We start from the raw sequence: 26,517 nt of genomic DNA on the forward strand, positions 1-26,517 counted from the left end.
TCCCACAATCAGATCTACTCCAAGGGGAAGAGATGGAATCCATCTCTTTCCCCCTCCCCACCTACCAGTTCTGAGAGACCCTGATGGCTGTGTGGGATAGAGGGGTCCCGTGGGAGGCAAGGAAGCAGGAGAAGACATGGGGGGCAGCCACACCAAGCTGAGACACTGGCACACTGGGCCTCCCTGCTGAAGGACACTGATGTGAGCCAGAGGGGTACTGTGTAGGAACTGGATGGGAGTAATGAGGTGCCAGGGACATTCTCCCTGAGAAGCCTGGGCCTGTGCATAGGATCATGGGAAGCTTCAAGACTGGCAGGCACTGGATAAGAGCTATTAGCAGCTGCCTGAGACTGCCTGACTCCATCTTGTTCAGCCCCACCCTCAGACCCCATAGATAGAGGTGAGGCGGCTGGCAGCGGCAGCCCAGCCTGGCGAATGGGGCAGGAACTGTAGCATTTCCTGCTCACGCACATCTGTGTGCTAGAGGTAAGGAAGGAGACTTGAGCTGGGCAAGAGGTAGCTAGGCAGGCTCTTGGATTCTGGTGAGTGTTAGGACAGACCTGGTATCGGTGGGTGGGTGGGTGGGTGAGTGATGTTCATAGCGTTCCTTACATGCTCTTAGGTGTTACCTTGCTGTGATCACACTGTGCAAAGAGAAGCAAGAGAATGTGGGGTCGATTTTAAAATAGGTGTGGGATGAGCTGGGCATGGCAGTTCACACAAGCCCTATGGAGCTTGTGAAGTGGAAGCAAGAGAATGGGTTGCTCCAGACCATGGATGGACCAACAGGACGATGGATGGATGGATGGATGGATGGATCGATGGATGGATGGATGGGTGGGTGGGTGAGTGGATGGGTGAGTGGATGGATGAATGGATGGGTGAGTGGATGGGTGGATGCGTGGATGGATGGGTGGGTGGGTAGATGGATGGATGGATGGTCCATAGGACTTAATGCAATGTGTCCATTCTGTGTCCACCCTAACCCATTGGCTCAAGAGACTGAGAGGAATTCTCGTCTGTACTCTTTCCTGGATCTCACTTTCTTGTCCCATCCCATCACTGGCAGGCAGGATCAGTAGGCCTGTGTGGAGAGTGCCACCAGGGAGGGAAGGCCGTTCAACGTCCTGTCCTCTAAGCACACGTCTCTCCTTCACAGGTCTGGAAGAGGTCAGGGGCCTGGTTCTACAAAGGGCTCCCCAAGTACATCTTGCCCCTCAAGACTCCTGGCCGGGCTGATGACCCTCACTTCCGACCTCTGCCTGTGGAGCCCACAGAACCACGGCCTCAGAGTGCTGAAGCCAGCCGCGTCTACACATGGGCCCGAGGGAGAGGTAAGAACCCGGTGCCCTCCGTGGGGCTCCAGCAGTCCTCATCCCCAACCTGTTCCTAAATAGAGCATCCCTGGCCTCAGAGTGCCTAACCACTCAGTCTGCAGAGACACAGCCAGGGGGTCTTTTGGGAATGGCTTTCCCAGTGGGGCAAGAAAACCACAAGTGAGCTGGCAGGGGTATTGGGGTCATCTCTCTCAAGCAGGCCTGTGGCACCTCTTTACCTGACCTCCTTTATTTCTTGGGGAAGGGAGCCCCAAGGTGACTCTTGGTATCTGTGGTGACTATCCAGAGGTGGTTGAGTCCTGCTGTGCTGGTGCCATAGAGGGCTCTATGCAGTCCTGGTGTTTCCGGTTTTCTTTGCAGAGTTCCTTGTCTCACAGAAGCAGCGGGAGGTTCTCATGGGATGCTCAGTAGCAGCATCTTAGAGCCACATCGTCTGAGGCCCAGGGTGCAGCACTAGAGCTGGGCAGGCCCTTCCCTCTTGGGTCTGGCTTCTGCCCTGCAGTGGCCACACTTCACGGGGCCAGAGGGGTGAGGGGTCACCTGCTGGTGGCTTGTCTCAGAAGTGGCCTCAAGATCACAGGCTGGCAGTGGCTTTGGGAGATGAACCTACGATCTTCGTGTCATGTGGACTGGTTTTTCCTTATCAAAAGGGCAACATGTGTTTGTGACAGAAAAGTAAAGGTCACCAAGTGGCGGGCCCCAGGAGGTGAACTCCTGTGAGTCACCCTTGCAAACAGCCGTGTTAGGTGCACATCCTTCTTGGGTAATTTTCATCCTTGTGTCATTTGGCACTTTCACAGCTGTCCCTCCTCACAGCTGTCCCTCCCTCCATCCTGATGCCTGCAGCTCTCCCTGGCATGACTCAGACCCATGTCTAGCTCCCCTGACATTAAAGAAAAGTGTGTGAGGGTGCAGGGCTGAATGCAGGTGAAGACCAGGAGTGTGGAGTCCATGTATGTAGGGGGACCGAGGGGAGCAGTCCGGTTGAGCACTGCCTCACCAGGATGTCATAGCTACCGGGGCCTGAGGAAGTGGCCATCTTCTATCCTGTCCCTCTCCCTGTGTACAGTCTTGTCCCATTGTCTAAAGATAAAGATGTGACCTCAGAAACGGAAGCAAATGGACAAGCAGGTTCAGACTGTTGCTCTGAGTGGCTGTGAAGAGGCCTGAGGCCTGTGTGAGTAGCTGGGACCCAAGAGCCCACTGTAGGGGTCCTCACTACCCACCTGCTCTCAATCAGTGCATACATGTGTGTACACATACATACACACATCATTCAGTGCACACATACACACACACATCATTCATACACATTCACAGGCACACATGCTCACACATATTCACATGCATGTAGATTGGCATGTATGCTCACACATGCTCACCAGCAGACACACCTGTACCCTGGGCACAGCAGCACTCGAGGCACCTCCTCAGCTGTGGAGACACAGGTGGGCTTTTGCTCATACAGGCGAGGCAGTCAGAACCCCCACACACTTGGAACCAGTCAACAGGCAGCCTAGAGACTCTTCAGGAGCTGGCTCACCCTCTGAGGTGGTGAGGTGCAGAGCCCTCAGGCTGCTATGCCAGGCCTGTTGAAGCCCTGTGGTCCCCGAGTGACCTGATGCATGAGGCTCGTGGGCAGCGGGGCAGGGAGAGATAGCTGCTGGTGATCGCATCGATTTCCACACTGAGAGGCCACTGGTGTGTGTGCTGCTGGGGTGGACAGGGCTGAGGCAGAGGAGGACCTAGGAAGGAGGGACAGCAGAGTCACATCAGGGCAGAAACCATGCTACAGGGCTGGCTGGGAAAGCTCAGAGAACCCAGTAGTGTGTGCTCGTCAGCTGCTGTGGCTGGTTGCTGGGCAGCTCCATGCCTTCTCACGTCAGTCCCTGCTTTCTGCCCGAGAGCAGTCCCCTGGCCATGTCCTCACAGGCCACAGCCCTGACCACTTTACCTGTGTGAGACTAGACCAGCTGGTGTGTGGGAGCCGTCTTGGGCTATGGACTGAGATGAGGGACTTCCAATCCCCTCTGTATCTTCATGATTAGCTCACGTAGCCTCAAGGTGAGGTCCTGGCAGCCTATGGACAGGCCTCTGTCACACCTGCCTCAAGGAATCCTGATTGCTGGCAGAGGCGGCTGTTCTGGCTCCTGTGTTCTGGCTGCTGGACTCTCAGCAGGGAGCAGATGGCCCATACCAGGTGGCCATGAGAGTGTAGTCTCCATCTGTCCAGTCCTCTGATGACTGGATCCCCATGGTGCTTTCCAGATCCCTCACCCTAGCCCACCATCAGTTGCCCAGGGTCTTGGCAGCTAGCTGGCTGTGTTCACAGCTGTGGCCATGGCCAAGGGCAAGCGAGTGCCCATAGCTCTCCCAGCACCACAACTGGGCTGAGCTCAGGAGTCAGAGTAGCCATCATTGTGAGTACTATTCCTACAACCCTGAAGAGTCCTTCGTCAGGGCCACATCTGTCATCAGCAGACCAGTGCCTTGGCACATAGCACTAGGCATTTCCTGGAAGAGATGCTCCATTGACATGGGAGCAAGGGAGTGAGCCCTGCCCCTGCTTCTGACACTGCGGAGGAGGCTGTGGCAAGGGGCTCCATGACATCACAGGTGCCTGTGGTCCATGGGCTGCTAGGTAGACCCAAGAGATGCTGGGAGGCTGCTAAAACCATGCCCTCGCAAGGCAGCTGGCTTTCTGGCTCCAGGCCTTCAGGGACTCCAGGCCTCCTGCCCACAGCTCCTCCTACAGGCATGGAGCTGAGGCTAACACCATCTCTCAACCTCTATCTGTGACCCTCTTCCCCACCCTTGTTCCATCCCCCCACCCCAAGCCTTGGGCTCCAGCACCCACGCTTTCCACCCTCTCCTGCTCACATGCCAGCCCTCCCTCGTTTCCTTTCTGTGCCCTGTAAGCAATAGGTATAGATTCTGAATGAATTCTTTTGTTTATGACTGTGCACATGTCTACATGTATGCTGTGTGTGTGTGCACACACCACAAAGGCTCTGGGTCCCTTGGTGAGGTGCTTCTCTCCTTCCATCTTTATGTGGCTCCAGAGACTCAACCGCAGCCAGCAGGCGTGTGCAGCAAGCACACTGAGGCATCTCACTGGCCCCAAGCTATGAACTTTTCAATGTGTCCACAGGGATCTAGGAGTTAATTGATGTTTTCCAGATAGACGCCTTCCCATCCTCCTCCACGTTTTCCTTTATTAATTTTTAATACTATAAGAATACAAGTTAAATAATTCAGCAAGGAATGAAAACCAGTAACCTCTTCTATTGGCCCTTACACCGTAGCCCTTGACCAAACACCCACTGAATTTAGGCATTTAAACTTGCTATGCAACAGATAAACAAAACAGGCTGTTGCCGGTAGATCTGTTGCTGTTTGAATCTCATGGGTTTGTTTGTATGTTTGTTTGTTTTGAGACAGTCTCTCTATGTAGCCCTGGTTGGCCTGGAACGCTTCGTTAGACCAGGTTAGCCTTGAGGTCACAGAGATTTGACTGCCTGTGTCGAATGACAGGATCAAAGGTGTATGCCATCATGCCAGGCCTGTTAGGAGAGTGTCACAGGCTCCTTCCAGGCCATTGGGCCTAGACTGCATTTAATGGCCGAATAAAATCCCATAAACACTGTGTCAGGTTTTCACTGTTCTCTGTTGATGGACTTTGATGTTGTTTCTACATTTTTGCCTTGAAAGAGCTTTAAACCTGAACCCTGTGAACTGAAGCTTTCTTGTCTCGGTTGGGCCATATAACGACCTAGTCATATCTAGTCGCGTACGCTGCGGCTGTCAGGCCGTACATCTTTGCTGCCTGTGATACTGTTGGGGGCTGTAACTGCGGCCAGTCTACAGGGAGGAGAAACAGCATTCATCATTCCTATGTCCACATCTGCGGAGGTTTTCTTAGGTCTATTATTTATTGATTTTAATTCAGATGTCCTGTTTTCCAAGTTGTTGAAGCCGGGCACTGTGCTGCATGCTTTCCTTACGCCACAGGCGCCTCTGCGCCAGCAGCTGCTAGGCAGTGGTTCTCAATCTGTGGCTTGGGACCACTGAGGGGCTAAATGACCTTTCTACAAGGGTCGCCTAAGACCATTGGAAAACACAGACGCTTACATTATGATTCATAACAGTAGCAAAAATACAGTTATGAAGTAGCAATGAAAATGATTTTATGGTGGGGGTCCCCGCAACATGAGGAACTGTATGTATTAAGGGGCCAAAGCTGGGAACCGCTGTGCTGGGAGGACCGGACAAGGCTGGTCTCGGCTTCATCTGCACTCCTTGTGTGTTCCAGACTAGCCTGGGCTACAGAGTGAGCCCCTGTCTCAAAGGGGTAGCCAAAGGAAATCTTCTTAACTGAATCTCTGTCATCCAGTCTTATCTGATTGTTTGGCTTGGCCTTGCTGCCCGCTGCATTTTGTTTTTCAGGGGCACGGAAAAAGCCAGGCCCTTGAGTGAACCAGGCAAGTGTTCTGCCGCTCACTGTGCTCCCGCCATCATTAGGTGGTTTTGTTTTAGGTTTATTTTATGTACCTGTTTCTCTTGCCTGCATGTGTATTTGTGTACCATGAGTGTGCCTGGCGCCTACAGAGGTAAGAGCAGATGTCGGATCTCCTGGAACTGGAGTTACCAACAGTTGTGAGTCGCCTTGTAGGTGCTGGAAACTGAACCCAAGTCCTTGACAAGAGCAGCCAGTGCTCTCAACCACTGAACCACCTCTCTGGCCCCTTAATAGTTTTTAATTAACACAGTAAAGCAAGAAATCAAAAGCATGTCTTAATATTAGAAAAGAACAAAAGGCATCTATCTCTTTACCGTTGATGTGTTCACCAAGAACTCAGCCAAATCTAACCTAAACACACGAGCATGAATAAGGACATCTAGAAACTGACAAAACTTAAGCGAACTCAATTCAGGTGGGCGGTGTTGGCACACACCTTTAATCCTAGCACTCAGGATGCAAAGACAAGCAGATCCCTGAGTTCAAGGCCAGCCTGATCTACAGAGCAAGTTCCAGGACAGTCAGGGCTTTTGAAATCCTGTCTGGAAAAACTAAAAAGAAAAGTCAATTTAAAAAATCAATAGCTTTAATCTGTACTGACTAATTAGAGGCGGAAGTGAGAAAACCTATTTGTAATTGCAACAACAAAAAAAATTATTTCATGCCTGGAAGGAAACTTTAAATGGAAATTATAGGGACCAGCATGAAGGTAATGAAAGTCTTATTGTATTGGTATGCTTGGGCTGCTGCAACAAGATACCAAGACAGGCGGCTTAAGCTACAGAAATTGATTTCTTCCGGGTCTGGCTGGCAGAGAAAGATCAAGGTGCTGACAAGACTCTCCCCTGCGGTGCTGTGGGTAGCCTCCTGGTCCAGGGTGTGCGTGTGAGGACAGCGAGGTGGAAAGCGCTCTGCTCAGGAGGTCACTGAATCAGGGCCCCAGCTCGGGCTTCATTTAACTCTTCCAGATTCCTGCAGTCTAGAGCTGCAACGTGCCTTAAGGTCGGGGGTACAAGCATTTGACCCACAACACTTTATCAAAGGATGAAAGAGAAGTCCTGAGCAGAAAAGCAGGTAAAAACCTCAGTCCTGCTGGGGGTGGTGTCACTTTTAATTCTAGTGTTTGGGAGGCGGAGGAAGCCGCTGTGAGCTCAAGGCCAGCATAGTCTACATAGCAGGTTCCAAACCAGCCAGGGCTACATAGTGAGACCCTGTCTCAAAATAAACAAAAACAAAAACAAAACAAAACAAACAAAAAAAACCCTCAATACTTTCATTTTTGTAGTTATATATTGGAGGATCTGCCTGATTTCCTGTGTGAGTATGTGTGTGTGTGTAGGCAGACAGACAGAATGAAAGAATGAATATGAATGTGTATGTGTGTACACATGTGTACATGGATGTATGAATGTGTACATGGATGGACCTGGAAGACTTCTGAATGAAGAAAGCCAGGGTCAAAGGCTATATACTGTATGATCTCCTTCATGGGAAATATCTAGGCTAGGCAAATCCACAGACAGAGGCTGTACGTGCCCGGGGGTGGGAAGAACAGGGGGTGGGGGGGCTGCCGGTGAGGACCGTGTATGGGGACACTCTGAGGCTGAGTAGCGGTTGCGGTTGCCCGGTGTTATGACTGTACTGAAAACCACTGCATTGTGCTCCTTCTAGAGCGTGAACTTTACAGGATGTGAATTATGTCTCAATCGTAAAGCTTGTGAGGAACTGAGAGTGGCTATTACAGAATACGCAAATAGATGGATGGACGGGAATTGGAGCAGAGTAGGTCCAAGAATGTACGGAAGCCTAACAGAGATCTTTCAACTCAGTGGGAAATGGTTTAATAACCTGAGCCAGTGTGACTCCACCTTCCTGTGCTCCCAGGAGCACATCACAGAGTAAAGCAACTGGCCAGAGTGGGTGACCTGTGCCTCTACTCCTAGCTACTCAGGAAGCTGGGGCCGGAGGACCATTTGACCAACGTGGGCACCACAGTGAGACCCTGTCTCCAAACCAGTCAGTCAGTGGAAGTATTAGCGATGGAGTTGCTGTGGCCCTGCTCCATGTGTGACAGCTGGAGGACAGGTGGGCTGAACTCCCCAGTTTGCTCCATTCTTCCCTCGGGGGCTTGGGGACTGATCTGAGGCCAGGATGCCAGTTAGTGACCCCAGGGAGGCTCATCCACAGTGAGACACGGGTGCCCACCCCAGGAGGCTGCAAGGAACAGCATGGCCTAGGGCAGCCCGGAGTTGGGTGAGGCCAGCCTCGTGTGGCACCTGGTTTCGAGCGTGAAGCCAGTGCTGGGGGCTCAGGGTTCATTGTCCTTTAGCAGGGCCACCCCTCTTCCCACCCACCTCTCTGTCCCCTTCGAGATGGCAGACATCAGAAAGGCCAGGGCTGGCACACCTGCGCCTGCCTCAGGCTCCCTGAAGCCCAGAGGCTGGTGTGTGCCCTCTCGAGGGAGGGCAGCGCCCATCCCCGGAGTGCTCTGCCACCTCCTCCCCCTACCCTGGTCCCCCTAAGCTGGGCATCTCTTCCTGGGTGATACACCAGCTGCCTTCGAGATCTGCCCCGGAAAGCACTTCAGGGTCTTGGATTTGTTTCATTTGGGTAATTTCAAGAAAAAAATTAGGGTTTGACACCACTTCACCGGCTACTAGGGTTTAAGCAGTGTTTTCAAGATCCTGAACTGAAGCCGGAGGGCTCTGCCGACCTGTGGAAGCAAGCACTGGGGTTCCATTTGGGGTGGGTGCTTGGGCTCAGCTGCTCTGCAGAGGTTCACCAGAGTGGCCCTTACTGAGTTACCCTCCCGGCTGACCTAGCCTCCCCAACAGGCCAGCACCTCCTACAGAAGCTGAGCCTCTGGGGCTGCACTGGCCTGGACCAAAGCACCCCGTGATTCATGGTCATTATCTCATTTGGAGCTCAGGGCAGCTGCAGATGGGGAAATTGACTGCTCATGATGGATGAGGAGGGAAAGCTGCACAAGGTCACGTAGGCTGCCGTAGGATGCCGGCTGCTCTGAGGGCCACGGACCCAGGCGCTTCCCCATGAGCGTGGCCCATAGTGAACACATGTGGGGGCTTTGCCTTGTCTGATGGTTCAGAGGAGTTTTCAAGTCAGAGAGTTGCTGTCAAGCTGCTGAAGGGGGCGGGGGGGGGGGGAGTCCTGTGGCAAAGGAGGGGTGGGTGGAGCTACTCTGCCTGTCCGTACCCTTGGCCACTCCCTCTGCCTGCTGGGCAGCTTGCATCAGGCTGAGTCTGCATGCCCTGAGCTTCTGCACCTGCTTCTACCTCGTCCACACTCTTAGGACCTGCACCCGCCATCAGGAAGGAAGCAACTGGTCCCTTACTTCCGCCCAGAGCATCTTTTTAGCATCCAGCCACGGTCAGACATAATGGATGTGGCCTAGTCAGTGTCTTCCAATTAATTACCATCCATCCACAGTAGTGAGGATTTTCTATCTGACAGGGTAGGGAGTTCCTTGTCAGTAAGGTCATTCACATGGAGGCTGGGCCTTACAGTGGGGCATCTTCCTCGTCAGAGCCTGGGGGAAAGCTAACTGTGGGCGACAGGTGTGGTTTTGTTACGCCCCCATGTTTGCACCATTCTTGGGGTGGGAGGTGACTGTGGCCTGAGGCTGGGAAAGCCACACGTCCCGTGCAGACATTGAACCCGCGACCCCTGTCTCGTTAGCTCGGAGCGGCAGCCGACTGAGCTAATAAGCGGGTTCTGTAGCCACTGGTTTCCCGTCGCATATGCTGCTTCCTGACTTCTTAACGCAGCAAGCTATTTATACCAGCCGATCCATTCATTCTTAATGAGCCTCGGTTGTGGATTGTAAAATGTTTTATTTTCAGACAGGATTGCTCACTGCCCAGAGCCAGCTGTTGCTATGCCTCCTTCCTTCCCTTCTCTGTTCTTGAGAAATTAGATTTTGGAAGCTCCTTAAGACTCAAACCTCATCTCAAGCTCGAACACACACATGGACAAGCGCGCACACACACGTGCACACAAGTACATACTTCCTCTGTTGACTCTGAACTGTGCATTTTTGCCATATTAGCTGGCCCCGGTACCTGAGCCCCTACAGCATTCAGAGTATCTAGGAGGGTATGCTGGGTGCTGGAGCTCCGGCTGGCTATCAGATAAAAGCAGAACAGGAGGGTATCCATGTTAGGGGCTAGGGTGCCCCCGTCCTTGGGGGCTGAGACTCTGCCTGTATTATAGGTCACAACCTAGTGAAGCAGGTGACCCTGGCTGGCTGGCTGGCTGGCTGGCTGGCTGCTTAAAATTCACTGTCAATTTTTTTTAACTGGAGAGAATTCTGACTTTAAAAAAAAAATGGAGTTCTGGCTTCTCTTTTAAAAATCAGAAGGGCTGCCAATCCCGCCCTCTCAGACACGGCAACAGCTTCCCCTCCCACTGATGGAGCACGCATTGTGGGCCACGGTCCTCAGCCTTCTGTGTTGTCTCTGACCGTCTTTCAGGGTTGCTGAACATGATCACTGGGTGCAGCTCAACGACTGAATGCTTACCTCGCATGCACCAGGCCCTGGCTTCCATGCCACCCCACAAAAGAAAAGAAAAATAGACCCTTCTTCTGGGGTCCATGTCCATGTGCAAAGAAAGGAAGTAGAGGCACAACTGTGAGAGGCACTTGTTGCAAGAGATTTGCACAGATTTCCTGGGCCTTCTCGCGCCGGCCTCCTAGCGCGCTGAGGTGGAAGGCAGGAGCCTGGCTGTGTCACGTACGTGAGTGCCCACGCCTAATTCTGACACATGGCCTTTGCCCACAGTGGCTCTGTGCCTGCTGTAGAGGAGACCGCAGAGCCACCTCCCTGGCCTCCCAGCAGCCTGAAGACACAGCTCCTGGGGCCTGTGCGCTCCTGGGAAAGAAAGCCTCGGTTGTGCAATGCTGCTTTCCCATGAGGATGATGGGAGAGGGGCTGGAACAGTGTCTCTTTTCTCCCAGTCTTCTTGGGGTTCAAGGAGCCTTCCAAGAGATCCTGACAGCCTAACAGAGGAATTTGAGCAGGCAGTAGAGCACTGTGCACATTGTTCTGGGAGGCCACTACACAGCCAAGAGCAGTCTCTTCCTGTCATTCCACACTATTGCCACGCCCCTGTCTCTATCTCTCTCCCTGCCCATACTGCCTCCAAAGCCTGTCAGATTGCCCAGCGCCACCTTGCACAGTGTTAAGAGCTGGCTGGCAGGTCCCACTACCAGTATCACCTTCTGTCCTTCTTTGCCATGCCCCATCTTTGTTAATTTTTTTCCTTGCAGGGGCTTCATGCCCCTAGGGTGCTGCAGAAGATACCTGGGATTTTTTTTTTTTTAATATGAAGATAGTAGAAGCTACCAACCATACATACAAGGACACAGAGACTAAGAACCAAGTAGAAAGAGGATGGAGAGCCGGTGTGAGCTCTCTGACAAGGCCCTCTTGGTCCCACAAGGCACCTCCAAGTTGCTGAGTCTGGTCTTCATAGTATGGTGCTGCCACTTGGCTTAGGAAAATACGTGAAAGAAAGTCATAGTTTGTCTCAGCTGGGGGAGGACTTGGGCCTCGGAGGCTCAGGAAGACCCTTTGGGCTTAGGACCATTAGGCTTTGCCCTGTACAGACAGGAGGGGCAGGGGTCAGCTGTGGAATTCAGCGGCTCCAGTTGCAGCTGCTATGGGGTCAGGGTTCACTTATGGTGTGAGTCTGGGAGGGAGTCTGTCCATCTGGAATGTCATGAGCTGATTCCCCACTCTTTCCAGGGGCACCACAGAGAAGAGAGCCCACAAGGGCAGAGGCAGCCTGTCCTGCCCTCGTCGCCCCCAGAATAGGGCCAGGCCCTTTCCTGCTTACAAAAGGGGACACGGGATACCGAGTCCTAATAGCCTGTGGGGTAGTCTCGGCGTAGAGGGGGAGAAAAATGCCTGAGGTGGTCTAGAAACTGCACCTCCTAGAGCTCTGAGATCCAGAGGCTGCCATTCTTGAGTGGCCATGGCTGTGGCCCTGCTTTAAAAGGAAAGCCCATGTAAATGGCCTCATCTTGCCTCTTAGCCCTCAGTTACAGCACTCTCACACAGGAGCCCTAAGCAGGGAAGAGTCCGCACTCTGGACCTCCTGCTTCCGGCAGCAGCCCCCTGCCTGTCCCAGTGTCTGTGGCTGGCTTAGAAATTGATTTCCTAGAGCAGAAGGCCTCATTAGCCACACCACGAAGGTTAGGGGCATGGCTGTCGCCTCTAATTTGCCCAAACCCAATGACAGACTCAGCAGATTAGCCAATTCCAGATGCAAGGTGAGGTCTTGAGGTGCTTTGCCCTTGTGGAAGCTGTGTCTGGCAAGCGCAGCCCCGGGGCACAGAGCTTCCCCTGGGGCCCGCTGGGCTGAGCTCTGTGCACACAGTGAGTGCAGCGTGGCCATCTGCAGCCCCCCACCTGCCTGGCTGGCTAAGCCTACAACTTAATTCCGCCTTTGGGAAACCCCGCCTGGGGCGACAGTGCTGACTTGCTGTCCAAGGCCCCCCTCCTGCATTGCCTGTCCATGCCAGGGCAAGGCGGGCATTGCAGACGGCCCCCAGCTGACTCCCCCCTCCTCTCAGGAGCATGGCAGAGAAGCGAGCCCACAAGAGAACTGATTGTCCCTGGAGCAGCCATGAGAATCAGGCAGGGCAGGCAGCGCATCCTCTTGACAGTCTCTGAACACAGACACCCTGGGTCTGCGGCTCCTCTAGAAGAAACTATGGCAGAGAAACATGGAGGGATTATAGACAGAAACAGAGGCCCAAGGGAGCTTCCAACATGGAGACCAGAAGAAGGAGAGAGAGACAATACACAAAGACAAGGGCCAGAGGCTTTAACAGGTGCACCCCTGCGATCCCAGCTCTTAGGAAACTGAGGCAGGAAGGTTTTGGATAGCCTGGGTCACATCCCAATGCAGATTTCTTATCCTTATTATATTTATTGGGGGTGGGGGTCAGAACAACCTGTAGGAGTGGGTCCTCTTCTTCCATCGTGTACCTCCTGAGGCTCAAAGGCAGTCCATCAGGTCGGTAACAAATGCCTTTAAGCTACTGAGCCATCCTACCAGCCCCGACAAGACCATTTTCAAAACAAAACACCCACGAAAAAGGCACAAGTCAGGAGGAAACAACAGCCCAGGCCACCTGCCAGCCAAGGAGGCAGGAGAGATGTGGTTCCTGGGTTTGTGTTTGCCAGAAACCAGAGTAGTCACTAGAGCCCCAACAGTACAGAACATACCCAAACCAGCTCATTCCCTTGTCCTCAGAGCCCTCAGACAGCGCTCCCTGATCCCCCAACAAGCCCATTGCCTAGCTTGGCTTTTCCTAGATTCTGTCTGGAGTGCCTGACACACCCCAGGATGAGTTTCGTATCTGCATAGGAACTTTGTAAATCCCTCTTCTTCCACGAAGCCTTCTCTGACTTCTCTCTCAGAACACTGTCTCTCCCACACTGTCATACCCTACCCTGTTCTGTATATCACATTCTCTCTTTCTCTCTCAGAGAGCAGTCCTTGACAACCGTCCTTCTCCTATCCAGAGCTCCTCATTCCAAGCCAGGGACCGCAGAGCTTTCACCCCGGCGACCCCATCTCTCTTCATCTGTGGATTCGTCTTCATTAGCTGGTGCCTCCTATCTGTCTGTGAGCCCGAAGGAGAAAGAGAATTAAAATAGATGTGAATGGCTAAGCCTGCACTGGGACCCCTCCTAGCCCTAGATCTGCCTTACCATCAGCCCTGTGCTTCCCTGGTGCCTCTTCCTGCCCGGGCTTATCCTCGGAGCATCTAGGGGCAACCTTGAAGGGGTGCCAGGGAAGGAAAGCACCCCAGCACCTCACCTCGATCTCCATGGGGGCCTGTGGCTGTCCCTGGCTACACAATAGGTCAGGTTGGAAGCATACCATGACTCCTGGTTCCTGGGGAGGAAGGACAGGCAGACACCAAGCCTTTTCCTGGCTGCTGGTGGGCCACCCCTGGGAGGACAGGTTCCCCAGCCTGGGGCCATCTTTCTTCCTGGCTGGAGCCCTGGGGACAAACTAGAGGAAGAGCCCACTGCTCCCCCACCCCAAGAGCAGCATGGCACCAGAACAGGGACCGCCCCGCCCCACCTATTCCCGAGTGTACGGCCACCCTGGCAAGGCCAACTGCAGCTGTGCTATGCCAGCCTGGTGGCCCAGCAAGGCTCACTGGGGGTTCCTATGCCCTCCCCAAGGCCTGATTATCCTTCCTTTACGTTAAAAATATTTTTTGTTGTTTTTAGTATGCAAAAATTTCCACCATCTGCCGCTTCTTGGCAGGATGTTGGAAATATCTCCCTATTTCCCTAACTCTCACAGCTTCTGGAGGCTTTGGACTCCTCGGAACAGAGCAGCAAGGTCTCCAAAGCTCACAGCCTGCTGCCATCTTTGCTCTGGGCAGGTGGAAGTGGTGTGGCCCAGGATGGGGAAGATGGTTTTCCCAACCTTTTAATCAGGGCGGGACATCAGCAACTTGTCCACTATTGGACCGACCTCACACTGGGTCTAAGACTTAGACCCAGGGAGCTGCTGCGCAGTCTCTCGGTTTTTGCCAGGAATCTTGAAGAGGTGCTGGGGTCGCTGGGGAGAGGTGATGGCTGAGCAGAGCCTGGAGACAGATCCCTGTCCCCTGAGCTGTCCCAGCCAGGTGTCTCGACAGGATGGCAGCTGCCACATGTGTCCTATGAGGCATCCAAGGGAGATTTTCCAAAAAGCGAGAGTTCCCCCTCACACCCCACCCCACCTCATGTACCAAAACTCAAGAGTTTCCATGGTGACAGGCAAATTGCAGATCCATCCAAGACTGAGCTAGAGGGGAAAAAAATAATAAAACTGCCCATCCCCAGAGAAGCAGGCCTGGCTAGCTCTAAGCTGCCCTATCCACTGGTGAGGATGAGGGCCCAGCATGATGGGAAAATCTCCAGCAAGTGGACTGGCAAAGCAGGTGGCCGTGAAGGAACCAAAAGGGAGGCTCCCCTTCCTACCTTGTGGTGGAGCCCTGTGAGTGTGGGCAAGGGTACCTCTTCTCCCACAGGCTCTCAGGGCAGGGCTTCCCAGGGTTTTCCTACCTCCTGTCTGAAAGCCAAAGCATGGGCAGAATACAAGCACACACACACACACACACACACACACACACACACACACACACCGCCGACCTATCCTAGATGTGGCCCTCAGATACTCCTAGAATCGTGTGGAGGATAGAAGAGCTGAGGTATGAGCTGACAGCTTTCTGTAGACCCAGAGGGAAAGCAGCATTGGTGCCCTGGTAGCAAATTACCCCAGGTTTAGGGCTTACAGGGACAGGAGAAAGAAAAGGCTGCTTCCCTGACCACTGGAGAAGCTGTGGCTACTGGAGTGAAGTGCTTGTGAGGCTTGGGTAATGTGCAGCATCCTCCCCGTGTCTTTCCCCAGTGAGCCTAAGTGACCACCCACTGGCCAGCACTGCCATCTTTTGTTTTGTGAGAGCAGATTGAAAATGGGATTTGAGTCTTGAGCACAAAGATATGATGATGGCTGTGGCCTCACTTAAAACCCTTAGGCATGGGGCTGGGAAGATGGCTCAGACAGCAAAGTGCTTGCTGCACAAGCCTGAGGACCCGAGTTCTCCGGGCACCATGTGAGAAGCTGACGCCCTGGTGCACACCTGCAAACCTGGCCCTGGGAAGGTGGAGACCGGCTGGGGCTTGCTGGCCCGGGAGTCTTGCTGAATTGATAAGCCGATGAGTCTCAGAAGAGCTGAGAGATGAAGACACCCAATACCAACCACGTGCTTCTGTGTATGTGCATGCATGCTTGATGTCCAAGCCTGGCCCAGCTTAAAACCCTGGGTGAGACCAGACAAAGGCCAGTGTCTGAAGGAAATGAGTAGTTGGTGGCTGGTCCCTGCTCTATGATCCCATTGTGAAATCAGTTGTCACCGGAGCCTGTTACCCCTTTTCCATGGCTCCCTTTGGGCTCTGCCACAGGAGGCAAAGAACAAGTCAGATGAGAGTAACTAGGGGAAGCCTCCAGGATTTGTGCTGTTCCTGTGATTTCCTTTAACCCTTATACAGCGCAGGCGCCCTCCCCAGTCAAGGGCTGCGCTGTTTTGAAGAGACTCTAACAGCTTGAGCCTGCTCCCCATCCCCCTCTTGGAGCACCTACAATAGATGACAGAGTGCAAAGGATGACAGCATAACCAACTCCTGGGACAGCCAACCCCGCCGGGCCCGCCCTCGGCACTAAGCGTCAGGCGGGTCACTGCATTTCAGAGCCATGCACCAAGCCTGGTCCCTAGATCAGCCAGAGGAAGATGGAATAGCCCAGGTCAGAAAGCACTGGAAGATTATGCACGAAAGTCTCTGCCAGAGAGATGGAGAGTCCAAGGTGGAGGTTGGTCACCAACTCCTCACAGGGACTGTCCTACCCCCGTTAGCATTAGCTAACTGCCGTCCTGTGTTCCTTTATTTCTCCAAAGTGTGTGTGGGGGGGGGAGCATGGGAAGCTACTTGCTCCAAGCAGCCCTACTTCCTCCCCATCAACTTGAACTTCCTGGGGACCCATGGGGTTAGTGTTTCGTCAGCCTGGCAATGAGTCAAAACAACATAAGTGTTTGTAGCGCTGATGCCCGTGGGGTCCGGTCTCTGTGGATTGTATTCAGTCTAGACCTGACAAGGAGCTAAAAAATATCAGGTTCTTACCTACAATTCTCATGAGCCGTGAAGGGCACATGAACCCACCCCCATCCCTCTTCATCCCCTTCTTGGTTCTGTGTCATAGGGGACCAAATCAGAAGTCTTAGCAGTGGGCATTTGAGAGAAAGCGAGAGAGAAAAGGGTAAGGGACTGAAGCAGGGGAAGAGAAGCCAGGGACAGTCACATTTCATCACTCAGTGACGGGACATCACACCAGCCTACTCTTGGGGGCGGGAGGTGGGCTCCCGGCCGTGCCGAGGGAGAACAACAGAAACTTCCACCGGAGGAGACTGTCACAGTCATCCTCATGGGATGCAGAAAGGTCTTGGGTGAAGGAAGTGCAGTGAGGATGGTGAGGAGACAACAAATTCAGCATCTACCGAAGGGGGCTGACGAGGTAACTCAGTTGCTGGGTGCTTACCTGACACACACCAAGACCTGGGTATGGGCCCCAGCATCATAACGCTAGGCATGGTGCAGGCTGGAGAGATGGCTCATGTTAAGTGCTCTTGGTGGTCACAACCTCCTCTAACTCCAGCCTCAGGGAGCTGCAATGCCTCTGACTTGCATTCACATGCATATACCTGCGCTAATGTATACTCATTCATTCATACACACACGCACACACCAAGAAATAAAAATAAATCTTCAAACAAAAATCTAGGCATGATGGTACATACTCAGATTCCCAGCATGCAAGTGGAGGAGGCAGGTGAATCAAAAATTCAAAGTCATCCTTGGCTACATAGCAATTGAAGGCCATCCTGTCAAAAAAAAAAAAAAAAATCCATTTTGGTGGTAAAACTGGCAGGACATGAAGACCAAAGCAAGGCCAGCACTACGCGATTATCAGACCTTCATGAAGCATCTCCTGTGTGCCGGCTGCTTGGCTTTGAGCAGCCAAGAGCTGAGACCTTTATAAGGGTGAGGTGTTCCGCCGGCTTCACCTGTGGCTACCCATTTGTGTGACCTGAGTCCCCCAGCCGGGAGGCAGCATAACTGAGACACAAAGACTTTTCGAAAGGTTCTGGATCTGACCTTCCCCTAACGGACCAGCCCTTCCTCTGGTGTGGCTCACTGCAATCTCAGGAGACGGAGCACAGCTCCAGAAAGAGTTCAGAGGCGCAGGTGGACCCTCACAGACATGGGGGGGGGGGGTGGCTCTGACCTCACCTCCTCACAGCTGCAAAGCTCCAGAAAGAGTTCAGAGGCGCAGGTGGACCCTCACAGACATTGGGGGGGGGTTACCTCACCTCCTCACAGCTGCAGAGTTGGGAAGATGCCACACTGAGCCCAGTGCAGAGCTCAGCCCACCCCCTCCCTAACCCACACTCTGCACTTCAAAGGGAAGCACACAGGCTGAAGCTCTGACCCTGTGACCTGCCCCGAGTCAGTCACCTGTGAGAGCGCTGTTACCTTTGATCCCACACCTACTTATCGTCTTTATCATCACTTAGTTACACGCTGTGGAAATTAATGAAGAGAGTCAGAAAAGAGGCCAGAGCTGTTTCATTAAAACCAAGATATAAAAGTCTTGAAGAAGCAAGTTGCCTTTTTTTTTAATCTATTGAATTAGGCGTGGGCAGGACAACTGCAAAAAGCAGAAGGAAGATACGGAAAAATCGAGGAAGATTCTGTTCTCAGCTCAGCTTGCCAGGGTCTCTAAGCTGCAGTGAGAAGAACTTGAGCCAGAGTCACAGGCCAGGTACAGATTGGGCCACACGGCCGTTCTCAGAAACACACCCTGCTTCAGAAGGTTGGCACGCGGATGTGCGTCCCTGCTTAAAATTAAAATAGAATGTCTGAAGGATGAATATATCCTGTATTATGACACCCACGGCTGATGAACGAGCCAAATATGGTGTTGAGTGCAGAAAAGAGGGTGTTCGCCGAGCCCTCGCTCCTCGTGGTTCATGACACCCCACTGTGCCTGGCTGATGAGGACCCAGGCTGGCTCCCTGCTGGCTTCCTGATGAGAGCTAAGTGTTAGGAACAGCCAGCCCTCCAGGGCTGGAGCCCATCTTCACCAACATGAGCACACGCCCCAGTCTCCTGCCTTACGCCTGCGGTTGCTGCCTGAGGGTCAGATGTGCTAAGTTTCTTTACAAAACCATGGCCTTGGTGTTCAGTGTGGCCAGGCGGAGGCCTCAGAGTCCCTGTGCCTACATCAAAGGTGGTCCTCTACTCCTACCAAACAAAGGGATCCAGCCCACAGGGAGGCCATGATGCGTGAAGATGGCTGGCGGAGGGGCGAGCCTTCCCTGACAGTGCTGGGGGGGGGGGTGTACATCCTCCTTAGCTGCTGGGAAGGAGCTCCTGCTCTGGAGAACACCATCATTATTCTAGGCCCCTTTATGGTGGCAGGGGTGCCCTTGCCCACTCTGTCCAAGCAGTAGAAAATAATCATGACTTCTGTTCTTGTCTGTTCCAGTGGTTTCTAGTGACAGTGACTCGGATCTCAGCTCCTCCAGCCAGGAGGACAGACCCATGCCCACTGGGGTCAAGGGCACAAAAGGTGACAAGCCTAAAGGGGACTCAGGTAAGTGTAGAGAGCCAGCAGTTGGTTTCCAGAGCCTGAGGTGCTGGGTGGCTTTTTTGTTTCTTTGGTGGCAGGTTCCCAACTGGTATCTGGAAAGTGTTCCTAGGAACCAAAGAGGCCAGGCTCATCTATATATAAGGGATAAGGAAGAAGGGCAAGACAGATGAGAGGCGGGGCCAGCAGGGCTGCGCCCTCTGCACTCTTCCTAGGAAGCGCCCTGGGCAGCATTGCTCATTGTGAACCACAAGGGGATATGGCAGTTAGGTACAGCTCCCTGAACCACTGGCCTTCTGTCGTGCAACTGCAGTGGGGTCCCAGGATGTGCCATCGCCTCCTGACTGGCACTGCCTTCTCTTTACCACAAACGAGGTGGCTCAGGCCATCTCCAAAGTCTCTTCTCACGTTGAGCCCGTTTTGTGCCTCCTGACACTTGGGTTACCTGGGCAATGAGGTAGGAGCAGAGAGGGGAATGAAAACAGAAGGCCTTTCGTCTCTTGAAGCACAAGAATGGCCTTCTGAAAAGAGCACTAGCCTCCTTCCTCTGTGTCCTCCTGGGTCAGTACTAGGACCTTCAAAGGAACTTTCAGGGAGGCTGATCTTAGAGCGTAAAGAGTGAGCCCTGTAATATCTGCCCCAGACTAGAATGAAATGCCTTAAGGAGCTGTCCTGGAGCTGAGACCATGACCTCAGACCCAAGCTGACATGGCAGGAATCCTTGTTGGGAATGAAAGTCTGGGCAAAGCCAGAAGTGGCAAATGCCTAGCACACGTACTACCACCTCTCCATCCAGTGCCATGGCAGACATTACTAGTTGATTATGGTGCTCTTCCCCACAGAGCCCTGATGTGCCTTCAGAATCTTCCTTAATAGTTTCCCAAATGGTCAGTCTGGGAGATGAGGCAAGGAAACTAGTCCTGGACTTGGCACCAGCATCCCCAGAGGCTCCATTAGGAAAATGTACAAATTGCCTGCCAGCCTTGGTCTCAGGACAGGCTTCCCACTCCCCACTACATGACGGCTCCCGTCCCTCCCCTCCACGCCAACTCTCAGCTGTGAGCAGGACTTGGAAGAAATACCACAGGCGCCCTTGGCTGGGCAGGGCCATCGTGAATAAGGAGTAGGTTTACACGCATCTCATCTGTTCTTCCCGACAGTTAGTCCTTTGGAGGCCACAGTACATGTGTGAAGGGATAGGATAACTTACAGGAGTCGGTTTTCTCCTTCTGCCATGTGGGTCTAGGGATCAAACCCCAAGTGTCAGGCCTGTAAGCAAGCACCTTTTTTTTTGTTTGTTTGTTTGTTTTTGTTTTTAATCCATGGAGCCATTTCTCCAGCCCCCTTACGCTTTCTCGGAAGCTACAGCGCATTACCCTCTCTGTTTCCCATCTCCCTCAAGTCTCTCCATTCCAGCTTCATCACTCACACCCAAAACCACAAATATACACACGTATGATTTAAAAGTCTTTGCTAGTAAAGGCAGCAAGCACTTCGTGCTACCCCCTCCCTCCAGCTGCGTTATCAGACAGAGACTTGCCTTTTCCCATCCCTCACTCTGTGAAGGGGGGCAAACCTAGTCATTGCCAACTTTCCTGTCAGTAATCTGTTACTTAGGGAAAGAGCCCATTCTCTTGCTCTCATGTGTCTTGTAGAGGTCTGGCTAGAACAGGCAGACATGTGGGTGAGGATCCCTGGGCATATTTACTACCCATAATTCCAGATAAGGTTGGGCCGGCTCCTTGCTAGGCCGAGCTCAGTACGTGTCCATTCCCGTCCACGCCTGGTGTCGTTGCAGGGGGCAGCATGGAGTCACCCGGGTTGGGGCCTGCCTGCCCACCCAGCCATCTTTCGGGCAGCCAGAGCAGCCTGGCCAGCGAGAGTGGGGCAGGTGCTGCCGACCCGCCGGGAGGCACCCCACCACGGCTTGAGCCCAGGGTCCCCGGTGAGTACTGCTTCCAGCAGCATCTTCATGCCCACCTCCCGTCCCTAGTGGCTGGTGACATTTTAAATTCTTCATGTTTGCTGAGCTCTGTGCCAGGCAGTGGGGGACAAAGGTCGGCCAGACCCGTCTCTGCCAGGCTTGACCAGAGGGACTCAGAGTGGTACCACCTTCTGCTCCTGGGTCACTTGTCTGTCCTCTCCTGCTCCTAACAGCTGCAAGGAGTCCTCATTGGGCCCAGCCTGAGTGGGGTCTGTTTCATCCTCCAGAAATCTACTCCATGACTAAGCAAGCCAATGCCAGTCTGAATCCTGGGAGGGAGATTTGAGGCTCTGTGGAGCACATCATTTCCAAGGTGGATTTCCGGGATCCTTGATGGACCAATGTAATAGATATAGAAAATGCTCACCCTGCCTTGTGCTCACTAGCTCAGCATGAGAGCATCATGGCATGGGGGAGGGGGGCCAGGGGGGGAGGAAGTTCTCATTCTCAAACCAGAGAAGATACAATATCCTTCAAAGACCAGCCCCAGCTAGGCTCCAGAATCCTGTCTGGAAGCCCGCAGGCACATCTATGAGACAGCATCTGCTGTGCCCCTCAGTCTCCCTCAAATAGCCTGTGTACACCCCAACCACCCCATTCCCTGTTCCATGGTTCCCCCCAAACCACATGTCTCTGGGAAGGACACAGCAGTAGGCAGGTCTTGGGAGTGGACCCGACTCTCTCTCTCCAGCCTCAGGATGCATTCTAGTCCCAGCACTGACAAGCTCAGCCATGTGAGCTTGGGAATACAGCTAGACATAGGCCATGAGGCCTCTGCAGTCGGCCCCACTGAAGCATCCCTCACAGGGAGCCATCTGCCCTGCCCAATGACCAGAGTGTAGGCAGGGAGTGTCTCCTCATGGGTCCAAGGCACCCTGAGGTCACTGTGTTGAAGACAGCCTGCATTTGGACAGACAAACTGAAGCCCAGGGGACAGAGCAGAGGCTTGTGAGCACAAGGCACAGTGGAACAGTGCTGGCTGCTATCTGGGTGTCCTCAGCCCCAGGCCAACCCTAGACCCTCCAGATGCTCAGGCAGCCAAGGGTGCAGTATCACCTCTCAGTCCATTTCATCCGAAAGCTGGACTGTCACTGGGAAGGAAACCACGTCCACTCACTATTCTGTGGTCTTTTTCTCTTACTTCCAAAGGAAAAAGACATACACGCGCAACTCCCCGCTACTGACGTGGATGTCTGGCATCCCTAGGCTGAGGCAGAGTCTCCAGAAGAAGATTAAGAGCAAAGATGGACAGGGTGCCCGGCTCCTCTCTGAAGGCTCTTGAGGCCTCACAAGCACCCTGCTGGCCTTGACCAACTCAACAAACCAGTATTTGGGGACCAAGTATGCTTGCCCCCACCCAGTAGTGCCTTGCTTCCCCTGGGCAGAAAGTCTCTTATCTGCCACTTCACTCAGCCCCCCCCTTATTTATTGCCCCCCACCTGTCCCATTCATTCCCATGTTTTGATTTGCTTGGGTCTTGGGCTGGGCTGGAAGGGCCTTCCTGTATGCACTGAAGTTTTGGTGGGGCCACACGGGGCTTTCTTTGTACCAATGGTGGGAACTCTAACCCTGAGTATGACCCTGAAGAGCTGAACACCTCCTAGCTTGAGCCTGAAGCACCCACGCCTTTCCCCTCCTTCACTGATGGAGGCCTAAGCATGGCCCTGTCTACCCCAGGCTAGCCTGGGAGCTGGGTTTAACCAGCCCTGACAATTCCCTGAAGCCCCTGTTGGCCTACAGGTTTTTGCTCCACCCAGGCTCCCAGCTCCCCTAAGACATTTGAAACACTTTTCGCTCTTCAGTGGAAAACGAGGCTCCCACCCTCCCTCATGCTCACTGGCCCAGCCTGGGAGCTTCGAATTCTCAAACCAGAGAAGGCATGAAAAATACTCAAAATACAGATGCTTTGGGAAACCCTCTCCCTTGGTGAGGTGCTATGGGTCCATGCCCTTCCTCCCTCTTAGTCTAGTTCATCCTCCCCCACCACCATCCCTTCATCCATGGAGGGCTTTCTCCCCAAGGCCATTAGCCTTTGCCATTGCTGCTGGCAGAGGACAAACTCACCATTTCCCTGTGATATGTAATACTTCAGCATTAAAATAATAAACGTGAAAACGTTCACGGAGCCACTCTTGATCCAAAGACCACAACCGCCACATCCAACTTGTGTTAGGATAGCAGTGGATGGATTAAAACAAGTAGTGCCGATTCACTGAAACCCTTCTACAGCCTGGACCCTCTAGATCAGTGTCTCAGTGCCGCGCCTAACACTAACGCAAGCCCATTTATGCAAAAACTAATCGAAGTGGGTTCAACGGGGCCGTACAGAACTGTTTCCTAAAGAGACATTGACTCTGGCCACATGCTCATGGCCTGGGAACATGCATCATTTCTCTGTCCCACTCGACACAGAATTTAAAAAGTGGATTAGCAGGGTGCGGTGGTGCATGCCTTCTCTGGTGAACCGAAGATGGATGCTGGCATCGGGGAACCCCCAGATAACAACTCTATACTCACTCTCCACAGTCCGTAAACCCCATCCTTGCACACAGAGCAGCCAGCCAGCCTTTTCCCACACCGTAGGAACAGGGAAAGGCACCCAGAGCCTAGCTGAACACCTCAGAGCGTCCAGCTCAGGGGAGGAGGAACTTAGATCCTCTGAAGACACTAGAAACAAGAAAATGCGGGTTCTAGGACCCAGAGGCAGGACACTACTTCAGTATTAGCCCTAGTGCTGCCAAAAATGAAAAATTAATGATAATTCTACCTTTTAGAAAAGATGTTAATTTTCTTCTAAATTAAAAAAATAATAGCACGGGGCTGGGAAAAGGATTTGCTCAGTGCTCCAGAAGCATGGGAACCCCAGTTTGATCCCCAGAACCTGTGTGGCATAGCTGGGCATGATGGCATGCCTGCCTTTGTAAACCCAGTGCAGGGGAGGCAGAGGCAGGCAGAGCCCTAGGGCTTGCTAGCACCTGCCAGCCTAGCCTGCTTATCAAATTCCAAGCCAAATAAGAGACCCTGCCTCAAAAAGGAATGGAAGAAGAGAAGGAGATACCCTCCCAGGAAGCAAAACACAGAAAAGCAGAGGTACAAGAGCGCAGGGGCCGGAGCCCAGCTAGCTGGCGGGAGCCTAGGTCTGTCCCCAGCTCAGCAGCAACCTGGGCACGGTGGTGCACGCCTATAATCCCGCCACTCAGGAAGCAGAGGCGGGAGGAGACAGCCACGCCCATCCTTAGCTACAGGGCGAGACCAGCCTGGGCTACCTGAGACTTTTTCTCACAGGGGTACACGGTAGGGATAAAATGGACTAACAGAAATCTCCAGCAATGTAGAACTTCCAAACCAAAAAACAGGGAGGAGCGTGGGCATTGAAGCTGGAGGGCCAGCTCATCGGTTCGGAGCACTTGCAGCTTAAACAAGACCCGAAGACCCAAGTTTGGTTCCCAGCACCCTTGTCCAGCAGCTCCATGGGATCCAATGCCCTCTTCTGGCCTCTGTGAACCCCCTCATGTAACATGGCATGCACACATAAAAATAAATCAGAAAAAGGAAAATCGCATAGGAGAGATGTGATGAGAGGGGGTGTGAGCAGTCCCTAATCAGGCACAGGGTTGGGGGAATGGGGCAGGGAGCCTTGGCCGCCGCTGCCCGGCACGGTGACTGCAGAAGAGTCCACACGCTTCAGTGGGCCAGAAGCAGTGTTTTCATCACTGGGAAATGGTGAGGGGGCTGAAGAGATGGCTCAGCACCCTCTTGCTCTTCCAGAAAACCTGGTGCCATTCCCAGTACCCATGTTGGAGGGTTCACAACTGTTTGTAACTCCAGCTCCAGGGGATCCAATTCCACAGTGCCTGCATTCGAGCATGTGCACACGCACACACACACACAAACTCCCCCATCTCAAGAAAAATAAGGGCTGGAGAGATGGCTCGGCCAGTTAAAAGCACTTGCTGAAGACTTGGGCTCAATCCCTAGCACCCACATGGTGACTCTCTGTTACTTTACATCTTTATCATGATTCTCAAGTTCCAGGAGATCGGATGTCCTCTCCTGACTTCCGTGGGCACTTTGTGTGCATGGGGCACAGGCACACAGGCAAAACACCGTATGTCTAAAAAAAATTATTTTTCAGACAAGGCCTCACTATGTAGCCCTGGCTGTCCTGGAACTCTCTTATTGTAGACCAGGCTGACCTCAAACTCACAGAGATTCTCCTGCCTGAGCCTCCCCAGCACTGGGATTAAAAGTGTATGCCACCACATCTAGCCTAAAAAAAAAAAATTAAAGAAAAATGGATAAAGGGTAAAAGGCAGACATATTAAATCTAGTTTAAACATTGCACGTTATAAACCAGTGTTGAAATATCACAGTATGCCACAAATACATACAATTCTCATGTTTTCATGTATCTGTTAAAAAATAAATTTTAAAACTCAAATGGGAAGCTGAGGCTTTAGCTCAGCGATAGAGCACCTGCATATCATGCATGGTGCCCCAGCTTTCAGCCTCAGCACTGTACAATTACCTGATTTATTGATGTAATCATCATTTCTCTTACTGCTGTGACGAAAAAGACCACAGATGCTAACTTACGAGAGCAAAGATGGTTTCCAGGGGTTTCAGTCCATGATAGCAGGAAGGCATGCAAGCAGCCTAGAAGCAGGGACCCAGCTGTAAAACTCAGGGACACAGACAGACACACGCCGCATGCACACACAGAAGGCAGAAGGAGCACAAAGGGGGAGAGATGAGGGAAAATAATGGAGAGTATTATCAAAGTAACCCTGTGCATATATGAAACCATGAAAGGATAACTTTTTAAAATGTAAAGCCTTGTGAATGCTGAGAGGAAGTGGTTTCTGGTCTCCACATACCCAGCCTGATGTCTTCCAGGTGCGGAGGGGAAGGTGTTTTCAGGCATGAGTGTTCTCAAGTGTTTTCACCTCTCATGCACTCTTCGCCACTACAGGATGCTTTCCAACCAGACCAGAGAGAAAACCAGAAAAGAGCATACAGAGGATGCGGGGAGAGGCAGGGGATCCCTGGAGGACACAGGAGAGAGGCAGGATACAGGGGGCACAGGACAGGGGACACAGGAGAGAGGCAGGGAATCCCTGGAGGACACAGGGGACACAGGGGAGAGGCAGGACACAGGGGAGAGGCAGAACACAGGGGGCACAGGACAGGGGACACAGGACAGAGGCAGGGAATCCCTGGAGGACACAGGGGACACAGGGGAGAGGCAGGACACAGGGGAGAGGCAGAACACAGGGGGCACAGGACAGGGGACACAGGACAGAGGCAGGGAATCCCTGGAGGACAGGGGACACAGGAGCAAGGCGGGAATCCCCAGGTCATTGTGGAGTCATGCAATTCTACTGGATTGGAACATGAGGACAGAGGAGAAAGGCAGGAATAAAAAGAGTATGCAAGTA

General features: G+C 52.9%; 1 protein-coding gene across 13 annotated transcripts in view; it reads left to right on the forward strand.

Moving 5' to 3' along the window:
• Nucleotides 1–23,200, forward strand: part of Rph3al (rabphilin 3A like (without C2 domains)) — a 137,973-nt gene extending 114,773 nt beyond the window's left edge. For 8 of the 13 annotated variants that reach the window (XM_060387283.1, XM_060387285.1, XM_060387286.1 and 5 more), the window contains 4 exons: nucleotides 1,160–1,334; nucleotides 18,994–19,101; nucleotides 20,894–21,040; nucleotides 22,229–23,200. In XM_060387283.1, coding sequence (XP_060243266.1) covers nucleotides 1,160–1,334; nucleotides 18,994–19,101; nucleotides 20,894–21,040; nucleotides 22,229–22,285 — 487 coding nt within the window. In that variant the 3' untranslated portion in view covers nucleotides 22,286–23,200. Of the gene's footprint in view, nucleotides 1–1,159; nucleotides 1,335–7,799; nucleotides 8,097–18,138; nucleotides 18,268–18,993; nucleotides 19,102–20,893; nucleotides 21,041–22,228 lie in introns of those variants that run through there. The other 5 variants (XM_060387288.1, XM_060387281.1, XM_060387290.1 and 2 more) reach the window with 4 other exon arrangements.
• The last annotated feature ends 3,317 nt before the right edge of the window (nucleotides 23,201–26,517 follow it).

The sequence above is a fragment of the Meriones unguiculatus genome, chromosome 7 (genome assembly GCF_030254825.1).
Source record: "Meriones unguiculatus strain TT.TT164.6M chromosome 7, Bangor_MerUng_6.1, whole genome shotgun sequence".
In the NCBI taxonomy this organism is placed as follows: Eukaryota; Metazoa; Chordata; class Mammalia; order Rodentia; family Muridae; genus Meriones; species Meriones unguiculatus.